This window comes from Salmo trutta, chromosome 27, assembly GCF_901001165.1.
Source record: "Salmo trutta chromosome 27, fSalTru1.1, whole genome shotgun sequence".
Lineage (NCBI taxonomy): Eukaryota > Metazoa > Chordata > Actinopteri > Salmoniformes > Salmonidae > Salmo > Salmo trutta.
Window position 1 is genome coordinate 30,098,398 of NC_042983.1, and position 16,409 is coordinate 30,114,806.

General features: G+C 41.1%; 1 protein-coding gene across 1 annotated transcript in view; it reads left to right on the forward strand.

Annotated features, from left to right (window-relative positions):
- LOC115164868 (apoptosis-inducing factor 3-like) overlaps positions 1 to 11,833 on the forward strand; it is a 31,642-nt gene extending 19,809 nt beyond the window's left edge. Inside the window, exons 4-20 of the mRNA XM_029717745.1 lie at positions 931 to 1,040; positions 2,797 to 2,906; positions 3,014 to 3,058; positions 3,157 to 3,250; positions 3,917 to 4,029; positions 4,538 to 4,624; positions 4,885 to 4,976; positions 5,108 to 5,238; positions 5,455 to 5,570; positions 6,252 to 6,323; positions 6,822 to 6,885; positions 7,290 to 7,366; positions 7,671 to 7,788; positions 7,941 to 8,039; positions 8,703 to 8,778; positions 8,988 to 9,092; positions 11,095 to 11,833. Of these exons, the coding sequence (XP_029573605.1) occupies positions 931 to 1,040; positions 2,797 to 2,906; positions 3,014 to 3,058; positions 3,157 to 3,250; positions 3,917 to 4,029; positions 4,538 to 4,624; positions 4,885 to 4,976; positions 5,108 to 5,238; positions 5,455 to 5,570; positions 6,252 to 6,323; positions 6,822 to 6,885; positions 7,290 to 7,366; positions 7,671 to 7,788; positions 7,941 to 8,039; positions 8,703 to 8,778; positions 8,988 to 9,092; positions 11,095 to 11,137 (1,552 nt within the window). The 3' untranslated portion in view covers positions 11,138 to 11,833. The remainder of the gene's footprint in view (positions 1 to 930; positions 1,041 to 2,796; positions 2,907 to 3,013; positions 3,059 to 3,156; positions 3,251 to 3,916; positions 4,030 to 4,537; positions 4,625 to 4,884; positions 4,977 to 5,107; positions 5,239 to 5,454; positions 5,571 to 6,251; positions 6,324 to 6,821; positions 6,886 to 7,289; positions 7,367 to 7,670; positions 7,789 to 7,940; positions 8,040 to 8,702; positions 8,779 to 8,987; positions 9,093 to 11,094) is intronic.
- Positions 11,834 to 16,409: the final 4,576 nt, after the last annotated feature.

The following is a 16,409-nucleotide window of genomic DNA, read 5'->3' on the forward strand; positions in this document are numbered from 1 at the left end:
AACAGGGAGTACAGGAGGGGGCCGAGTACGCACCCTTGTGGGGCCCCAGTGTTGAGGGTCAACAAAGTGGAGATGTTGTTTCCTACCTTCACCACCTGGGGGCGGCCCGTCAGAAAGTCCAAGACCCAATTGCACAGGGCGGGATTGTGACCGAGGGACTCCAGCTTAATGATGAGCTTGAAGGGTACTATGGTGTTGAATGCTGAGCTGTAGTCAATGAACAGCATTCTTACATAGGTATTCCTCTTGTCCAGATGGGATAGGGCAGTGTGCAGTGTGATGGCTATTGTGTCATCTGTGAACCTGTTGGGGCGGTATGCAAACTGGAGTGGGTCTAGGGTGGCCGGTAAGGTGGAGGTGATACAATCCTTGACTAGTCTCTCAAAGCACTTCATGATGACAGAAGTGAGTGCTACAGGGCGGTAGGCTTTTAGTTCAGTTATCTGAGAGAGACCTGCCAATAACTGGAGAGACCTGAAAATGGCTGTGCATCAACGCTCCCCATCCAACCTGACAGAGCTTGAAGGGATCTGTAGAAAAAAATGTGAGAAACTCCCCAAATACAAGTGTGCCAAGCTTGTAGCTTATACCCAAAAAGACTTGAGGCTGTAATCGCTGCCAAAGGAGCTTTAAGAAAGTACTGAGTAAAGGGTCTGAATACTTTTTTATAAATTTGCAAAAATTTCAAACACCTGTTTTTGCTTTGTCATATTGTGGATTAATTAGAACAAACAATTTAATATTTTTTAGAATAAGGCTGTAACGTAACAAAATGTGGAAAAAGTCAAGGGGTCTGAATACTGAAATTTGTATGGCTGGAACCTGTCATTATTTCCCCTTGCCTCACAATTTTTGTCCCTTCCTGTGTGTGTGTGTGTGTGCGTGCGTTTGTGTGTGTGTGCGTCTGTGTGTGCTCTTATTCCTGCTTAGGATGCGAGAGGTTGATTTGGGAAGTGGCAGAGCGCTGCTCATTAAAGAACATGGCGAGTTTTCTGCAATGGGGCACAAGTGCCCACATTATGGGGCACCACTGGTCAAAGGTGAGTCCCGTTTTGCATTGTTTGCTATTTTTGTGGAATATTGGTATGGAAATTCATATTTTTGCAGTCTTATGTCATAATCAAGTTCTGAGATGGATTGGTGAGTGATACAGTGGGATGTACAGTACCAGTCAAAAGTTTGGACACACCTACTCATTCAAGGGTTTTTCTATATTTTTACTATTTTCTATTGTATGTAACATACTAGTGAAGACATCAAAACTATGAAATAACACACATGGAATCATGTAGTAACCAAAAAAGTGTTAAACAAATCAAAATATATTTTAGATTTTAGATTCTTCAAAGTTGTAGAATTCTTCAAATTCTTCCCTTTGCCTTGATGACAACTTTTCACACTCTTAGCATTCTCTCAACCAGCTTCACCTGGAATGCTTTTCCAACAGTCTTGAAGGAGTTCCCACATATGCTGAGCACTTGTTAGCCTCTTTTCCTTCACTCTGCGGTCCAACTAATCCAAAACCATCTCAATTGGGTTGAGGTTGGGTGATTGTGGAGGCCAGGTCATCTGATGCAGCACTCCATCACTCTCCTTCATGGTCAAATAGCCCTTACACAGCCTGGAGGTGTGTTGGGTCATTGTCCTGTTGAATAACAAATCATAGTTCCACTAAGCGCAAACCAGATGGGATGGAGTATAGTTGCAGAATGCTGTGGTAGCCATGCTGGTTAAGTGTGCCTTGAATTCTAAATAAATCACATACAGTGTCACCAGCAAAGCACCCACACACCATCACACCTCCTCCTCCATGCGTCACGGTGGGAACCACACATGCGGAGATCATCTGTTCACCTACTCTGCATCTGACAAAGACACAGTGTTTGGAACCAAAAATCTCAAAGTCAGACTCATCAGACCAAAGGACAGATTTCCACCAGTCTAATGTCCATTGCTCATTTTTCTTGGCCCAAGCAAGTCTCTTCTTCTTATTGGTGTCCTTTAGTAGTGTTTTCTTTGTAGCAATTCGACCATGAAGGCCTGATTCACACAGTCTCCTCTGAACAGTTGTTGTTGAAATCTGTCTGTTTCTTGAACACTGTGAAGCATTTATTTGGGCTGCAATTTCTGAGGCTGGTAACTCTGAAGAAACTTATCCTCTGCAGCAGAGGTAAGTCAGGGTCTTCCTTTCCTGTGGCGGTCTTCATGAGCCAATTTCATGATAGCGCTTGATGGTTTTTGCGACTGCACTTGAAGAAACTTTTAAAGTTCTTCACATTTTCCAGGTTGACTGACCTTCATGTCTTAAAGTACGGATGGACTGTCGTTTCTCTTTGCTTATTTGAGCTCTTTTTTGCCATAATATGGACTTGGTCTTTTACCAAATAGGGTTATCTTCTGTATACCACCCCTACCTTGTCATAACACAATCGATTGGCTCAAACGCGTTAAGAAGGAAAGAAATTCCACAAATTAACTTTTAACAAGGCACACCTGTTAATTGAAATGCATTCCAGGTGACTACCTCATGAAGCTGGTTGAGAGAATGGCAAGAGTGTGCAAAGCTGACATCAAGACCAAAGGGTGGCTACATTGAAGAATCTTAAATATAATATATATTTTGATTTGTTTAACACTTTTTGGGTTATTTCATGATTCCTTACGTGTTATTTCATAGTGTTGATGTCTTCACTATTATTCTACAATGTAGAAAATAGTAAAAAATTAAGAAAACCCCTTGAATGAGTTGGTCTGTCAAAACATTTGACTGGTACTGTATATCTTTGTGTGTTGCAGGTATCTTGTCCAAAGGCCACGTGCGTTGCCCCTGGCATGGAGCTTGTTTCAACATCGTTACAGGAGACATTGAGGACTTTCCTGGGCTAGACAGCCTGCCCACCTTCCAGGTGACCTTCCTTGTTCGGTTTGCAATGCCATTCACATTCCCTGCCTTCACATTCTCTCTAAGCATCGTCAAAACCGTGTACACATCGCTCATGTCTGTTTGCTTCAGGTCCGAGTTGAAAAGGACAAAGTGATAATTCGTGCTAACAAACAGGTAAAGACACTCTGGGACTATTTAGAATAGATCATTGTGCTAAATCAACTGATCCCCCTTTGATGACCTGTGACCTGGCAAACATTTCTGTCTTCCAGGATCTTCAGTCACAGAAGAGGTCAAAAGCCATGGCCCGATGTTCAGCAGTTAACTCCAGCACTGGCTTCAGCCAGGTCCTTATCATTGGATCAGGTGAGTTGGCCATTGAGCATCTCCTTACACTCACACTCAGGGATGGAAATTAAGCTAGCCCGCTAGCCCGCTAGCCCGCTAGCCCGTGTTTAGTAGTTTTCAGACCGGGCTAGAAGAAAATGTGTTCAACTAGCATGCCGGCAACTGACATTTTGCCTTTTCAAATATCGCATGACACAAATTTTCGACCCGGCTAGTAAAAAATGTCAGTCTACTAGCCCGGCCGGCCAGTGCCCAAAATACTTAAGTTCCATTCCTGCATGCACTGCTGGTAAATAGAAGTCTGTTTGTTTATGTTCAAACTGTCGACTAGGACTTGAACCATACAGTATATGTACAGTTCATTATAGGTCCTGAGTATTCCAAAGAAGGATAGATGATAGCAGCTCCCAAGAATTATTGCAACAACAAGGATTTTAGTTCATTGTGTATTTGTACTACAGTACATGTTTCAACTGTATGCTTTTAGTTTTAACACGCTTCAAAGCATTTTGTTTATCATCAAAACGCTCTAAGATTGTGTCTGGTATGCCAAACTCAATCCACTCTCCAATTCACTACTATTATTTCACTCAATAGTTATGGTAAAGGGAGCATGGATTCAGTTTGGATAGCAAGGATCTAAGATCCTATATAGACATTAAAAAAAGTGTCTTGTGTCTCCAGGTCCAGCAGGGCTGGTGTGCGCTGAGACGCTGCGACAGGAAGGCTTCACTGATCGCATTGTCATGTGCACCATGGACAAACACCCACCCTATGACAGGCCTAAACTGAGTAAGGTTTGTACAGAGATCCAGAGCACACCACAGTGATGGTAAAAGGACTATCTCCATAAGGACTTAGTGACCATGAGGGTTCTTTAAGTTGACCATTCTTCTGGATACAAACATTGTTGAAATTGCTGATGAAGGACTACCAGTTATGCTGTACTGTATTTCGTAGCAGATTGAATATTCTTCCCAAAATACTTCCCATTTTGTTATTGCTAGTATTATTAACCCATCTTGAACCCATCTTTAGTCTGTAATCGTGGGATAATATTTGTCCCAGCCAATGTAGAAATTTGGCCATGATATCTATGAGAAAATGGTTTGCTGACCTTGAGTTTCAAATTGTGATAAGGTTAAAAATGAAACCAAAAAATGTATGTTGCAATAGCATCGTAAAAGTGGCATTTCTTCACTGAATGTCACCAATAACATTTCAACTTAACAAACGTCACCCCATAAACTCCAACCTGTGGTGTACTGTGCTGTGGTGCGGCGTAACTAACCATCTCCCGCACAGTCCTTAGAGAGCACAGCAGAGCAGCTCCGGCTACGCTCCATAGACTTCCTCCAAGCCCACGACATCGAGTTGCTCACAGAGAAGGAGGTAAGACCTGAAACACTGATTATATTGGCTGAGTTTGAATCCACATCAGGGCTGTGTTCAGTGGGCAGTCTTCAAACAGATTGAAACAGGGAATTGCTACCTGGTCGAACTTCTTCCAAGAAGATTTTGCAAACTTTTGTTACAGTGTGCCCTACTGAACACGACACTGGTCTCAGAGCAGCAATGAAGTGGTATGGATTCCCTTGGTGACACCCTGGTCCTATGTTCTCTTTCTAACTGGGATGTTTGGATGTCAATAGGCTGTGGCAGTGGACGTTAAGATGAGGGCTGTGACTTTTCAAGACGACTCTAGGATGGAATACAGGAAGCTTTTCATTGCCACAGGAAGCAAGTGAGGAGTAACCGTAAATTGTCTTTGGTTGAATGCAATAAAATGGAATTCAATTCTCTTCTTGTTGATATGACCAGTTGTGACTCATTGTTCTGTAGACACTGATATACCCGTCTTTTGTCTCTTGTAAGACCCAAGCTGATGAACTACAAAGGCCAGGACGTTAGGAATGTGTTCCACCTCCGAACCCCTGAAGATGCTAACAGCGTAGCCAGGCTGGCCAACAACAAGAATGCTGTGATTGTGGGAACATCATTTGTTGGTGAGAGAGATGACAGGCATGCAGTAGATAAAACAGTCAACAGTCCTTTTTCGAAGGAATGTTGATCTATAAGCCTTAAAGGGTTTATGAAGGCTACATTAAGTTGTACTTTGTTGAACAGTTGTTTGGAACCTTTGTTTTGATAGTACTACTGAAATTGTAGCACGTCTATCTGTAAATGTGTGCATGTGTAATCATCTGTATTCTCTGCATTAGGTATGGAGGTGGCTGCTGCTCTCACCGACAAGGCCCACTCTGTCTCCATCATTGGGATAGAAGCCATCCCTTTCCGGAAAGCTCTGGGGGAGAAAGTAGGAAAAGCCATAATGAAGGTAGGGACCCACCCCTGAGAAATCAGGCTCTGTGTCAGCCCTACTACCTCTAGAACAGCTTAATCTGCATTTCTACTCAGAGAAACGTATATTTTAAATGTGAATCATGTTCATTGGGCTCAATTCACCAGGCGCCACAAGGGAATATTTAGAATATATTCTTATCCGTGCTCATGCACTTATTTAGACAATCAGGTAGATATTGCCCACTAGTCCTGTTTTTTCAGGGGAGATTATACTGTGTGTGTGTGTGTGTGTGTGTGTGTGCGTGTGCGTGTGTGTCTGTGCATGTGTACATAGGGTCTCAGCATGGTAACACTGCATGTTCCCTGCTGTTAAGATAAGGCAGAGGGAGACTGTTGATACAGTCATACCTTGTAATGCATAATGTGTTAATAATCCATTATTAAGAAAGTATTCATAAGAAGCGTTACTGCCTACCCGCCAATTGACCATTGGCATTAATAACAGGCATATGGAAGATTTTAAGATTTTAAAATAAATAAATATATTTGTAGCTGAATACAATTAAGGCTAAACTTAATAAAAGCTCAACTCTTTGAGAAGTAGTTTTGACCTTTGAACCTTGACCCAGTGCTATCTCTCTCTCTCTCTTTCTCTCTCACCGTGTCTGCCTGTCTATCTGCCTGTGTCTGCCTGTCTTTCTGACTGACTTTTCAGCTGTTTGAGACAAACAGGGTGAAGTTCTACATGTTGAACGAGGTATCGGAGATGCTTGGCCATGATGGACAGGTATTCCGAAAGTGAGAGAAACAGCATAACATGCACAGATGGCTCTCTCCTTCCTTCTCTCTGCTGGCCAGTCAAGCCCACTTTTAGGCTTCGCCCAGATTCTCTACCATGCACACTTCCGTTATTGATTTCACCATGGTGGAAACTCCCTCTGCGAATTATTACACAAATCCATGATGGGAAGTGTGCAACGATACAATTGGGGAGAAGGGTGGAGAATGGGGATGCAGCCATTGAATGCTGATGAATGGGTGTGACTGACCCTGATGTACCACAGCGTGCCAACAAAAAGAAAGGACAAGCAGCCAAGATTACTACCAATTACAGCCTCCATTTGGAGTGTGGCTCAGTAAAAAAGACTTGACAATACTGGTTTAGCAAAAAATATCTGAACTTTGTATTCAGGAACGGAAGTAGTAGAACTGAGGGTAATCTATTGGTAATGTTATGTGTGTGTTGCCTCACTGTTTTTGTCAATGTTGTTTTTATGTTCCACAGTTGAAAGAGGTGGTTCTGAAGAGTGGGAAAGTACTAAGGGCGGACGTGTGTGTCATTGGCACAGGTGAGGCTCTAGCTCAGAGACACAAATGCTTGTTCAGCAATAGCCTCCACTTTAGCAAACTCACTCCTATCAGTGGTGGTTCAGGAGTGTAAAGTAGAGTTGATCCAACTCACTCTCAGTCAATCAAATCAATCAAATGTATTTATAAAGCCCATTTTACATCAGCCTATGTCACAAAGTGCTATACAGAAACCCAGCCTAAAACCCCAAACAGCAAGCAATGCAGATGTAGAAGCACGGTGGCTAGGAAAACCTCCCTAGAAAGGCAGGAACCTAGGAAGAAACCTAGAGAGGAACCAGGCTCTGAGGGGTGGCCAGTCCTCTTCTGGCTTACAATAGCCATTGTTACTCTGCTTCCTGATGGTGAATTAATGGTGGACTCTATCTATGTGGGACCCCTGCAGGGTCAGGCCCAGCCACTGGCTTCCTGAAACAGAGTGGAGTTCACATGGATTCCAAGGGTTTCGTCCCCGTCAACAAGGTAGAAACTACAATTGGGACACACGGCACGGCATGCACAACAATTATAATAACACACAAATACTTTGAATGTACTCATTTAATTTCAAATGCACTAATTTCATAGAAACAATTAATTTCAGTGCCACTCTATTGCAATGTACAAGTGTTACTGTGTTATTCGCAGAGCTAGAGGCCTGAGTTTTTCCTGACAGGGAAAATTGCAGTTATCCTCTAATTTGTCAGGTGGCTTGTCTACAAGTAAGAGATCCTCCTGATTTCCACATTGGCTCCTGTATTCTTCTGGATAACCCTCTAACCCTCAGACAATGCAGACCAACGTTGATGGTGTCTTTGCCGGAGGAGACATTGTGACGTTTCCTTTTCCGGGGCGGAGCAATAAGAAGGTGAACATCCCACACTGGCAAATGGCCCATGTGCACGGTAAGGGTTCATTTTTAAGGGCTAAGTATTACAGTGTTACGTGTTAAAGTGTGAGTGTTTCCCTACGGGGTCAAACACTCAGCTGCATGTCTGGGGCTGGATTTGCAGTGTTGGTTTTTATGGGACCTTTTCTGTTTGTTTGGGATTGACAGGGAGAACGGCAGCACATGGCATGATGGGAAGACCCACTGAGATCAAAACAGTGCCCTATTTCTGGTCGGCCATGTTTGGGAAAAGCCTACGCTACGCAGGTAAACAACGCCTCACTCCACAAGTAATATCATTTAATACCGGTAGGGTTATTTAGCAGATTATATCCGAAGCACATGGCAGAACTGTCAAAATGGACAGTGACACATCCATTCCCTACATGTGGCCTGTGCATGTATCCAAACCTCCACCATGGGGTCCACCATTGGGTTGCCAGCACCATGCACAGTCTAGCCCACTGAACCATTGGTCCTGTGTGGCTCAGTTGGTAGAGCATGGTGTTTGCAACACCAGGGTTGTGGGTTCGATTCCCATGGGGGACCAGTACGGAGAAAAAATGTATGAAATGTATACATTCACTACTGTAAGTCGCTCTGGATAAGAGCGTCTACTAAAATGTAAATGATGAAACTTTTTCCACACACAAGTTATACAAGTTTTGTTTATGTACTGTGTGAATTGTTTGGGAAGTAATCTTAAAATATTGAGTTGGTAAGACTACTACCAAAATTGCTCTCCTCCAAATGTCTCTGTTGAGATTGTAGCTCCAGTACTGCCACCTAGCTGTGAAGTCAGACACTGAGGGTTATCAGTCATAGGATTCAGAAGTATGCCATCATAATGGGTGTGGTAGTGGTGATGTGATGGTATGTTTACTCTTTTTACAAACCTACTTAAAAAAGTGGTTTTATTCTATTACCAAGGTTACGGGGATGGCTTTGATGATGTCATCATCCAAGGAGACGTGGACGAGCTGAAGTTTGTGGCATTTTATACCAGGTATGTGTCCAATCACAATTGTGGCTATCTACTGAGATGCATTCAGCCATTGGCTCATGTTGTTTTGTAAAGAAAATCCTCTGTTTTGTTTTTGTCATGTTTTGTTTGTTCTTATATAATCCAGGAGTGTTCATCCTTACAACAGACTAAACTCTAGTAATCCTAGAGTTTTCCTTAAAAGTTCTTTGGTTAATCTCTCCTACCTATAGGGGTGAGGAGGTGGTTGCCGTGGCCAGCATGAACTATGACCCCATTGTATCCCGTGTGGCAGAGGTCTTAGGGTCTGGAAAGACGATTAGAAAGCGAGATGTGGAGTAAGTGCATGTCTATGGTCTTCAGTTGGGTCTGGGTGACAATGAGGTTATGTTCTTTACATTTTCCGAGGTTCACTATGAGCAAACACTGACCTCTGTAAATGTTACCACATGATAAGTGATAACAGTGATAGACTTTTCCAATGTTAATAAGTAAATGAGGGTTTACATATTTACCCGTGGGTGTCTGCCAGTTTGCTTGAAGGAAAGTTTTATGTATTTTAATTTTCATTAGTCCACTGTTGATACAACGCACGTCAGCAATCAAGTTTTCAAAATATAGGACTTTCAAAAAGCAAATTGTCACTTGCCACATCATCATGATGATATGATACGTTTTTTGTGGATTTTTCCTTTAAGATACAGTACTGTAATGCTTTACTGTAAACCAGGGGTGTCAAACTCATTCCATGGAGGGCCTAGTCTCTGCAGGTTTTTGTTTTTTCCTTTCAATTCAGCCCTAGACAACCAGGTGTGGGGAGTACCTTACTAATTAGTGACCTTAATTCATCAATCAAGTACAAGGAATGAGTGAAAACCCGTAGACACTCGTCCCGCCGTGGAATGAGTTTGACATCTGTGCTGTAAACAATATCTTACTTTCTCTAATGTAGATCCTTCATTTTTAATTGTGCATTCATACAATGAAGGTTGTTAACCCGACAACGCAAGTACAAAAACTAAGATGCATGTCTTTCTTAATCTCCGTCTCCACTAACAATCCCTTCATGTGCAGACAATTACATTGATAGAACCCACAATATGCTGTATCTGCAATATAAAAGCTGATATAGCTCCAAAAAAATATACACAAATAAATACAAATAAATCCCTTCATGAAACACTATACGATACGGCTGTGTGTGAAACGCTCTGTCAGAACACACAATGATCAGCCTCAGCATGCTTATGCTATAACTAAGCAATAAGGCATAAGGGGGTATGGTATATGGCCAATATACCACGGCTAAGGGCTGTTCTTACGCACAATGCAACGTGGAGTGCCTGGATACAGCCCTTAGCCGTGGTATATTGGCCATATACCACAAACCCCTGAGGTGCCTTATTGCTATTATAAACTGGTTACCAATATAATTAGAGCAGTAAAAATAAATGTTTTGTCATTCCCGTGGTATAGTCTGATAGATGACCTGGAGCCAGACCCACTGGCTCCAGGTCATCTATAAGTCTAGGATAGGAAAAGCTCCGCCTTATCTCAGCTCACTGGTCACGATAACAACACCCAGCCGTAGCACGAGCTCCAGCAGGTATATCTCACTGGTCATCCCCAAAGCCAACACGTCCTTTGGTCGCCTTTCCTTCCAGTTCTCTGCTGCCAATGACTGGAACGAATTGCAAAAATCGCTGAATCTGGAGACTTATATTTCCCTCACTAACTTCAAACATCAGCTATCTGAGCAGCTAACCGATCACTGCAGCTGTACATAGCCCATCTGTAAATAGCCCACCCAATCTACCTACCTCATCCCCATATTGTTTTTATTTACTTTTCTGCTCTTTTGCACACCAGTATATCTACTTGCACATCACATTCTGCTCATCTATCACTCCAGTGTTAATTTGCTAAACTGTATATAGACTTTTTTTCCCTATAGTACGCTTGTTTATTCCATGGGTAACTCTGTGTTGTTGTTTGTGTCGCACTGCTTTGCTTTATCTTGGCCAGGTCGCAGTTGTAAATGAGAACTTGTTCTCAACTAGCTTACCTGGTTAAATAAGATGAAATAAAAAATAAAAATATATATTTTTTTTAAATAATAAAAAATAATATATATATATATTTAAACTACGGCTGTCAGCCAATCAGCATTCAGGTCTCGAACCACCCGGTTTATAATGACATGTAGTTCACTTCCAGTTTTACACTCTTGTTTTCTATTGTTCAGAGCCTAGACTACATTATCCACATAATTATTGTCTAAACTGCATAATATGCACTCTGAGTGATGTTTTTTGTTGGTTCGTTTCCTCCGCATTGCAGGACAGGGGACATGTCTTGGTTGATAGACAAAGGGTCGCAGTGAGCAAGCCTCCACATCTCAGGCTCTCCGTGCGTCTGGGGTCTGTTGGACACTAACTATGGATACTTGTGGTGCTGATGAGATGCTGTGCCAAACTGTAGACATACAGCAGAAGACCCGTGTCTGGGACTGTTGGAGTTGCTCCCCTGGAATCGAGACTGAGACGATGCTCCAATACCGTAATGGAAGATCTGTGTCCTCATGCGACTTCACAGTGAAGCAATCCTGGATGCAGTCTCTGTGCTTCTGCATTATGTATCTACCTGTACACTTTTTTTTATAAGGGGCCAGATAGGGGTATTGAATTTTTTTGTACATGCAACTTTGTACATAGCTATAATTCTCAATACACTGTAAACAAAACAGTTTTAAACTGGAGTTTTCTAAGGTTGAGATGAAACTAATCTGGTTAAGTATGCTCATGTGGGCTAAAACAGGCAATGTACAGTATATCTGGTAGTTGAAATAATAGGATTTCTAATAGATTGTTCAGCCCCAACTTATAGAAGCAAAGACATTGTTACCTATAAAAGCCACATAAAAACAATGCTTAGGTTTGTCAGCTTTGCATTTTGACCCTTAACTGCACAATGTTTGCCTCAAAGCCATGCAAACAGCCTGTTCTTATAGACTAGACATAACATAGTATATGTAAATCCGGGATATTCAAATTAGTATGATATGTTATGTACGTTAGCATTTTAGCAACTTTACAAGTACTTACTACTTTTTAGCTACTTTGCATGTTAGCTAACCCTTCCCCTAGCCCTAACCTTAAAAGCCCTTAACATAACACCCAACCCTAACCTTAAACCTAGCTAACGTTAGACACCCAGCTAACCTTAACATTAGCCAACTAGCCACCTAGCTAATGTTAACAACAACAAATTGGAATTCGTAACATATCATGCATTTTGAAAAATGTGTAACATATTGTACAAACTGCAATTCGTAACATATTGCATGAATTGCAATTCATAACATATCATACAAATTGTAATTTGACATCCACAAATTAATACATAGCATACAAAACGTAACATATCATACTAATTAGAGTGTCCAGGATTTACATGTACTATGCTACATCTACCCCTGAGTCCAGTGTGATGCAATGTATCATAACAAGATAAACTACACATAATCCATAGTTGTACCTTTCCCCACCTGACGCATAAATGCACGGACGCACACACACACACACACACACACACACACACACACACACACACACACACACACACACACACACACACACACACACACACACAAACAACAACAACAACAACAATGAAATCCTCACAAATCACTCTTTAAGGATGACCATGTACCTCTATTTATTGGTGGTGATCTTTGTTGGCAGGCTCGTAGATTGCATAAATGAGAAATTGAAATGTACTTTAATCTATGTTCATGCTTGCGCAATAGAATAATATGTCTGTGCTTTCTAAAAGGTAAATGACTGTGGTTCTTTTAGATATGGTCATGTCATAGTTGCTGAAGGCTATTTTTGGTAGTTGTCACCTAAAAATGATCTTTGTTACTAACTCAGGGAACTGAGGTTTGAGGCCTGGTCACATTGGGATTGGTCCCATTGCAAACACATATTAATTTGTTTATTTTATTTTCTTACCATATATTAGTTCTCTGTATTTGAAGAGGTCTTGTTTTCAGAACTTGCTTATAATTCCCTTAGATGTGTAGAGGAGAAAGCATTCCCATCTCTGTTTTGGCATGTTGAAGATTCCAAAATACTTAAGACCAGAGGTGAAAGACATTTTTAAAAACATATTCTTCATACAGGGAAGATTATAATGGTATTTTTATAATAGAAACTTGGAAATAAAAGTCTTCAACTATTTTTTTCTGTACTACTCTGCATGTTTTGGAATTAAAGCTGCATGTGCAGTGGGGTCCATAATTATTGGCACCCCTTTTTAATAATCTAGCACCCTCCCCTTGCGAGGATAATGACTCTGAGCCTTTTTCTAAAATGTTTTATGAGATTGGAGAACATGTTTAGAGTGAGCTTAGACCATTCTGCCATACAGAATCTTTCCAGATCCTTGATATCCTCTTGTCTGCGCTTATGGACTGTCCTCTTCAATTCAAAACACAGGTTTTCAATGGGGTTCAAGTCCGGAGACTGAGATAGCCATTGGAAAATGTTGATTTTGTGGTCAATTAACCATTTATTTCTGGATTTTGATTAGTGCTTGGAGTCATTGTCTTGCTGGAAGATCCACTTGTGGCCAAGTTTCAGCCTCCTGGCAGAAGCAACCAGGTTTTTGACTAAAATGTCCTTGGTAGTTCATGATGCAGTTGAGTAGAACTGGGAATTTCCAGGGACCTCGTGATACGATATTATAACAATCCTTAGGTGCCGATACCATATGTATTGCGCTTCTCAGGTTTCTATATGTATTGCGATTAGATACTCTGATTTTATTGCGATTCGATGTTCCAAACATATTGCTCGCCATATGTCTGCTGAGTTTTGATTAGTCATAGAAATAAAAGTGCTGAAAACAAATTGTCTCCCTATTTAAAAAGAAGATGGAGGACAAGCTATGGATGAAAAATACTGGAGTTTTGGCAAAGGTACAACCAACAAGCGCAAAAATAATATTGCAATATTAACAAAACGATATGATACAATATATTGTCAAATTAATAACAATAATATGTAACTTTATCAATTTTTTCCCCCATCACTACCGTTGACCTTAACAAAGGCCCCAGGACCAGTTGAAGCAAAATAGCCCCATAACATCAAAGATCTACCACCATATGTTACTGTAGGTATGATGTACTTTTCTGCAGATGCTTCTGTTTTTCAACACCAAAACCACCACTGGTGTGCGTGGCCAAAGAGCTCTATTTTCCTGTCATCTGACCATAGCACCGGTTCCAATCCAAGTGCCAATGCCATTTATCAAACTCCAGGCGGTACTGTGATCTGATATAAATACATGAAAAAATGACCTGGTTGCCTCTGTCAGGAGGCTGACACTGGCTGCAAGTGGATCTTCTAGCGAGACAATAACCGCAAGCACACATCAAAATCCACAAAGAAACGGATAATTGACCACAAAATATACATTTTGAATGGCAATCTCAGTCCTCTGACTTGAATCCCATTGAAAACCTGTAGTTTGAATTGAAGAGGGCAGTCCATAAGATTTCCAATGGACCCCCCCCCCATATCAGAAGTCAAATTCAGCCGCACACAGCGCGAGATACTCCTTGTATAGTTTCCCCTGTAGGAATAGGTTGAGAATGGTATACAGATGACATGTACACAGTAGCACATGTCATGCCTGAGGAATACACTACACATACAAAAGTATGTGGACACCCCTTAAAAAATAAGTGCATTCGGCTACTTCAGGCACACCTGTTGCTGACAGGTATATAAACTCAAGCCCATAGCCATGCAATTGCTATAGACAAACATTGGCAGTAGAGTGGCCTGTACTGAAGAGCACAGTGGCTTTCAACGCGGCACCGTCATAGGATGCTACCTTTCCAACAAGTCAGTAAGTCAAATTTCTGCACTGCTACAGATGACCCTCCCACTCTGTCTGCCGAATTCTTTCTCTTTGCTCTTTTTTTCCTTAATAGGATGTTGGTGGGCAGAGCCGGGAGGGTCATCAGAGGAAATGGGACACACAAAGTCTCGGGTGTGTCCCGTTGATAAATACACCTTCCCCCAGTCATTCAATCTAGACTCTCTCAATGCAGACACGCTGTTGGATTTTGGCTGTGGCATTTTGTGGTTTGTTTCTTTGTGTTCTTTGTTTTGGCACCTCTCAACACCCGTCATTATCACCATGTATGAAAGCAACTACTTACTTACACTACTGATTAATGACTACACACACCATAGTTTACTTTATTTAATAAATATATTTTTGTTATTCATTATCTCCGGGTTGTCTCCCTCTTTGTTACGGGCTATGAGCCTGTTCGTGACATAAGTGCTATTTTTTTCATTTGTATAAACTTGCAAAAAATCATTTTTAGAATAAGTCTGTAATGTAACACAATGTGGAAAAAGTCAAGGGGTCTGAATGCTTTCAGAATGCACTGTATATCAAAACATTATACAACGGGTGGATCTAATCCTGAATGCTGATTGGTTAAAACACGGGTTCCAGCCGGTGTCTATTCCACAAGTTGCCATCGGCTAAATATATGATGTTAAAATGCCTATTTCAAATCAAATCTAATTTTATTCTTCACATGCGCCGAATACAACAGGTAGACCTTACTGTGAAATGCTTATTTACAAGCCCTTAGCCAACAATGCAGTTAAAGAAATAGAGTTTATAAAATATTTACTAAATAAACTAAAGTTTTAAAAAATTACAATAAAAATAAAATCATAAAGTAACACAAGAAATGTACGTAACAATAACGAGGCTATATACAGAGGGTACCGGTACCGAGTCAATGTGCTGGGGTATAGGTTAGTCAAGGTAATCTAGATACCATCTGTGGTCACCTTCGCCATAACCTCGAGAGAGGACAGACCAGATCAACAGATTAGTTAAGGGCATTTCTGATTCAGGAAATCCAGACAAATTATTTACTGTATGACAAATTATTACTACTACCAATATTCTTTATACAGATTTGTAAAACAAATCTCAAAGAGAATAAGAATACACAGTTTAAACCATTTTCCACCAAATTGGCTTATACTTCTCTATCACCTTGGCGATCTCACTGCAAAGTTACAGGGTCAGAGAGTTAGAGGGCCAATCCTTAGGGAGACATCCCGACCATACAGCAGACCCAATTTGATGAGATTTGTTATGGAAGCAAGACAGCAACAAACAAACAACAACAACAGCAATACACTTCTTCATATAAAAGTAGAGGCGGGGGAAAATAATACACATATCACTCGAGATGGGAAAAACTTCAATCCATTTGGAATAACTGTCAACCATTACCAACATAGCTTTTTCCCTTTTTCAGGCAGGCGTGTGAAGAAAATCAATTTGCATATTTATCAAAAGGCCCCAGGAGACCAGTAATTGAAACAACAATACTGCCTGTTCAATCAAAATTAAATGAATTAGAATAACAAATCAAATTAGAATTACAACTTTTCATAACTCCATAAGGAAATAATTGTTTCCCACAAGGTAATGGTAAAATAGACTAGAAACAGGTATCCCTCATTCAGGGCCAACGCGCTCTCTCTCTCCTTCTCGTGTGTGAATCACACATAGGACTATTGCTAAATTATAAACTTCTTCCTAAT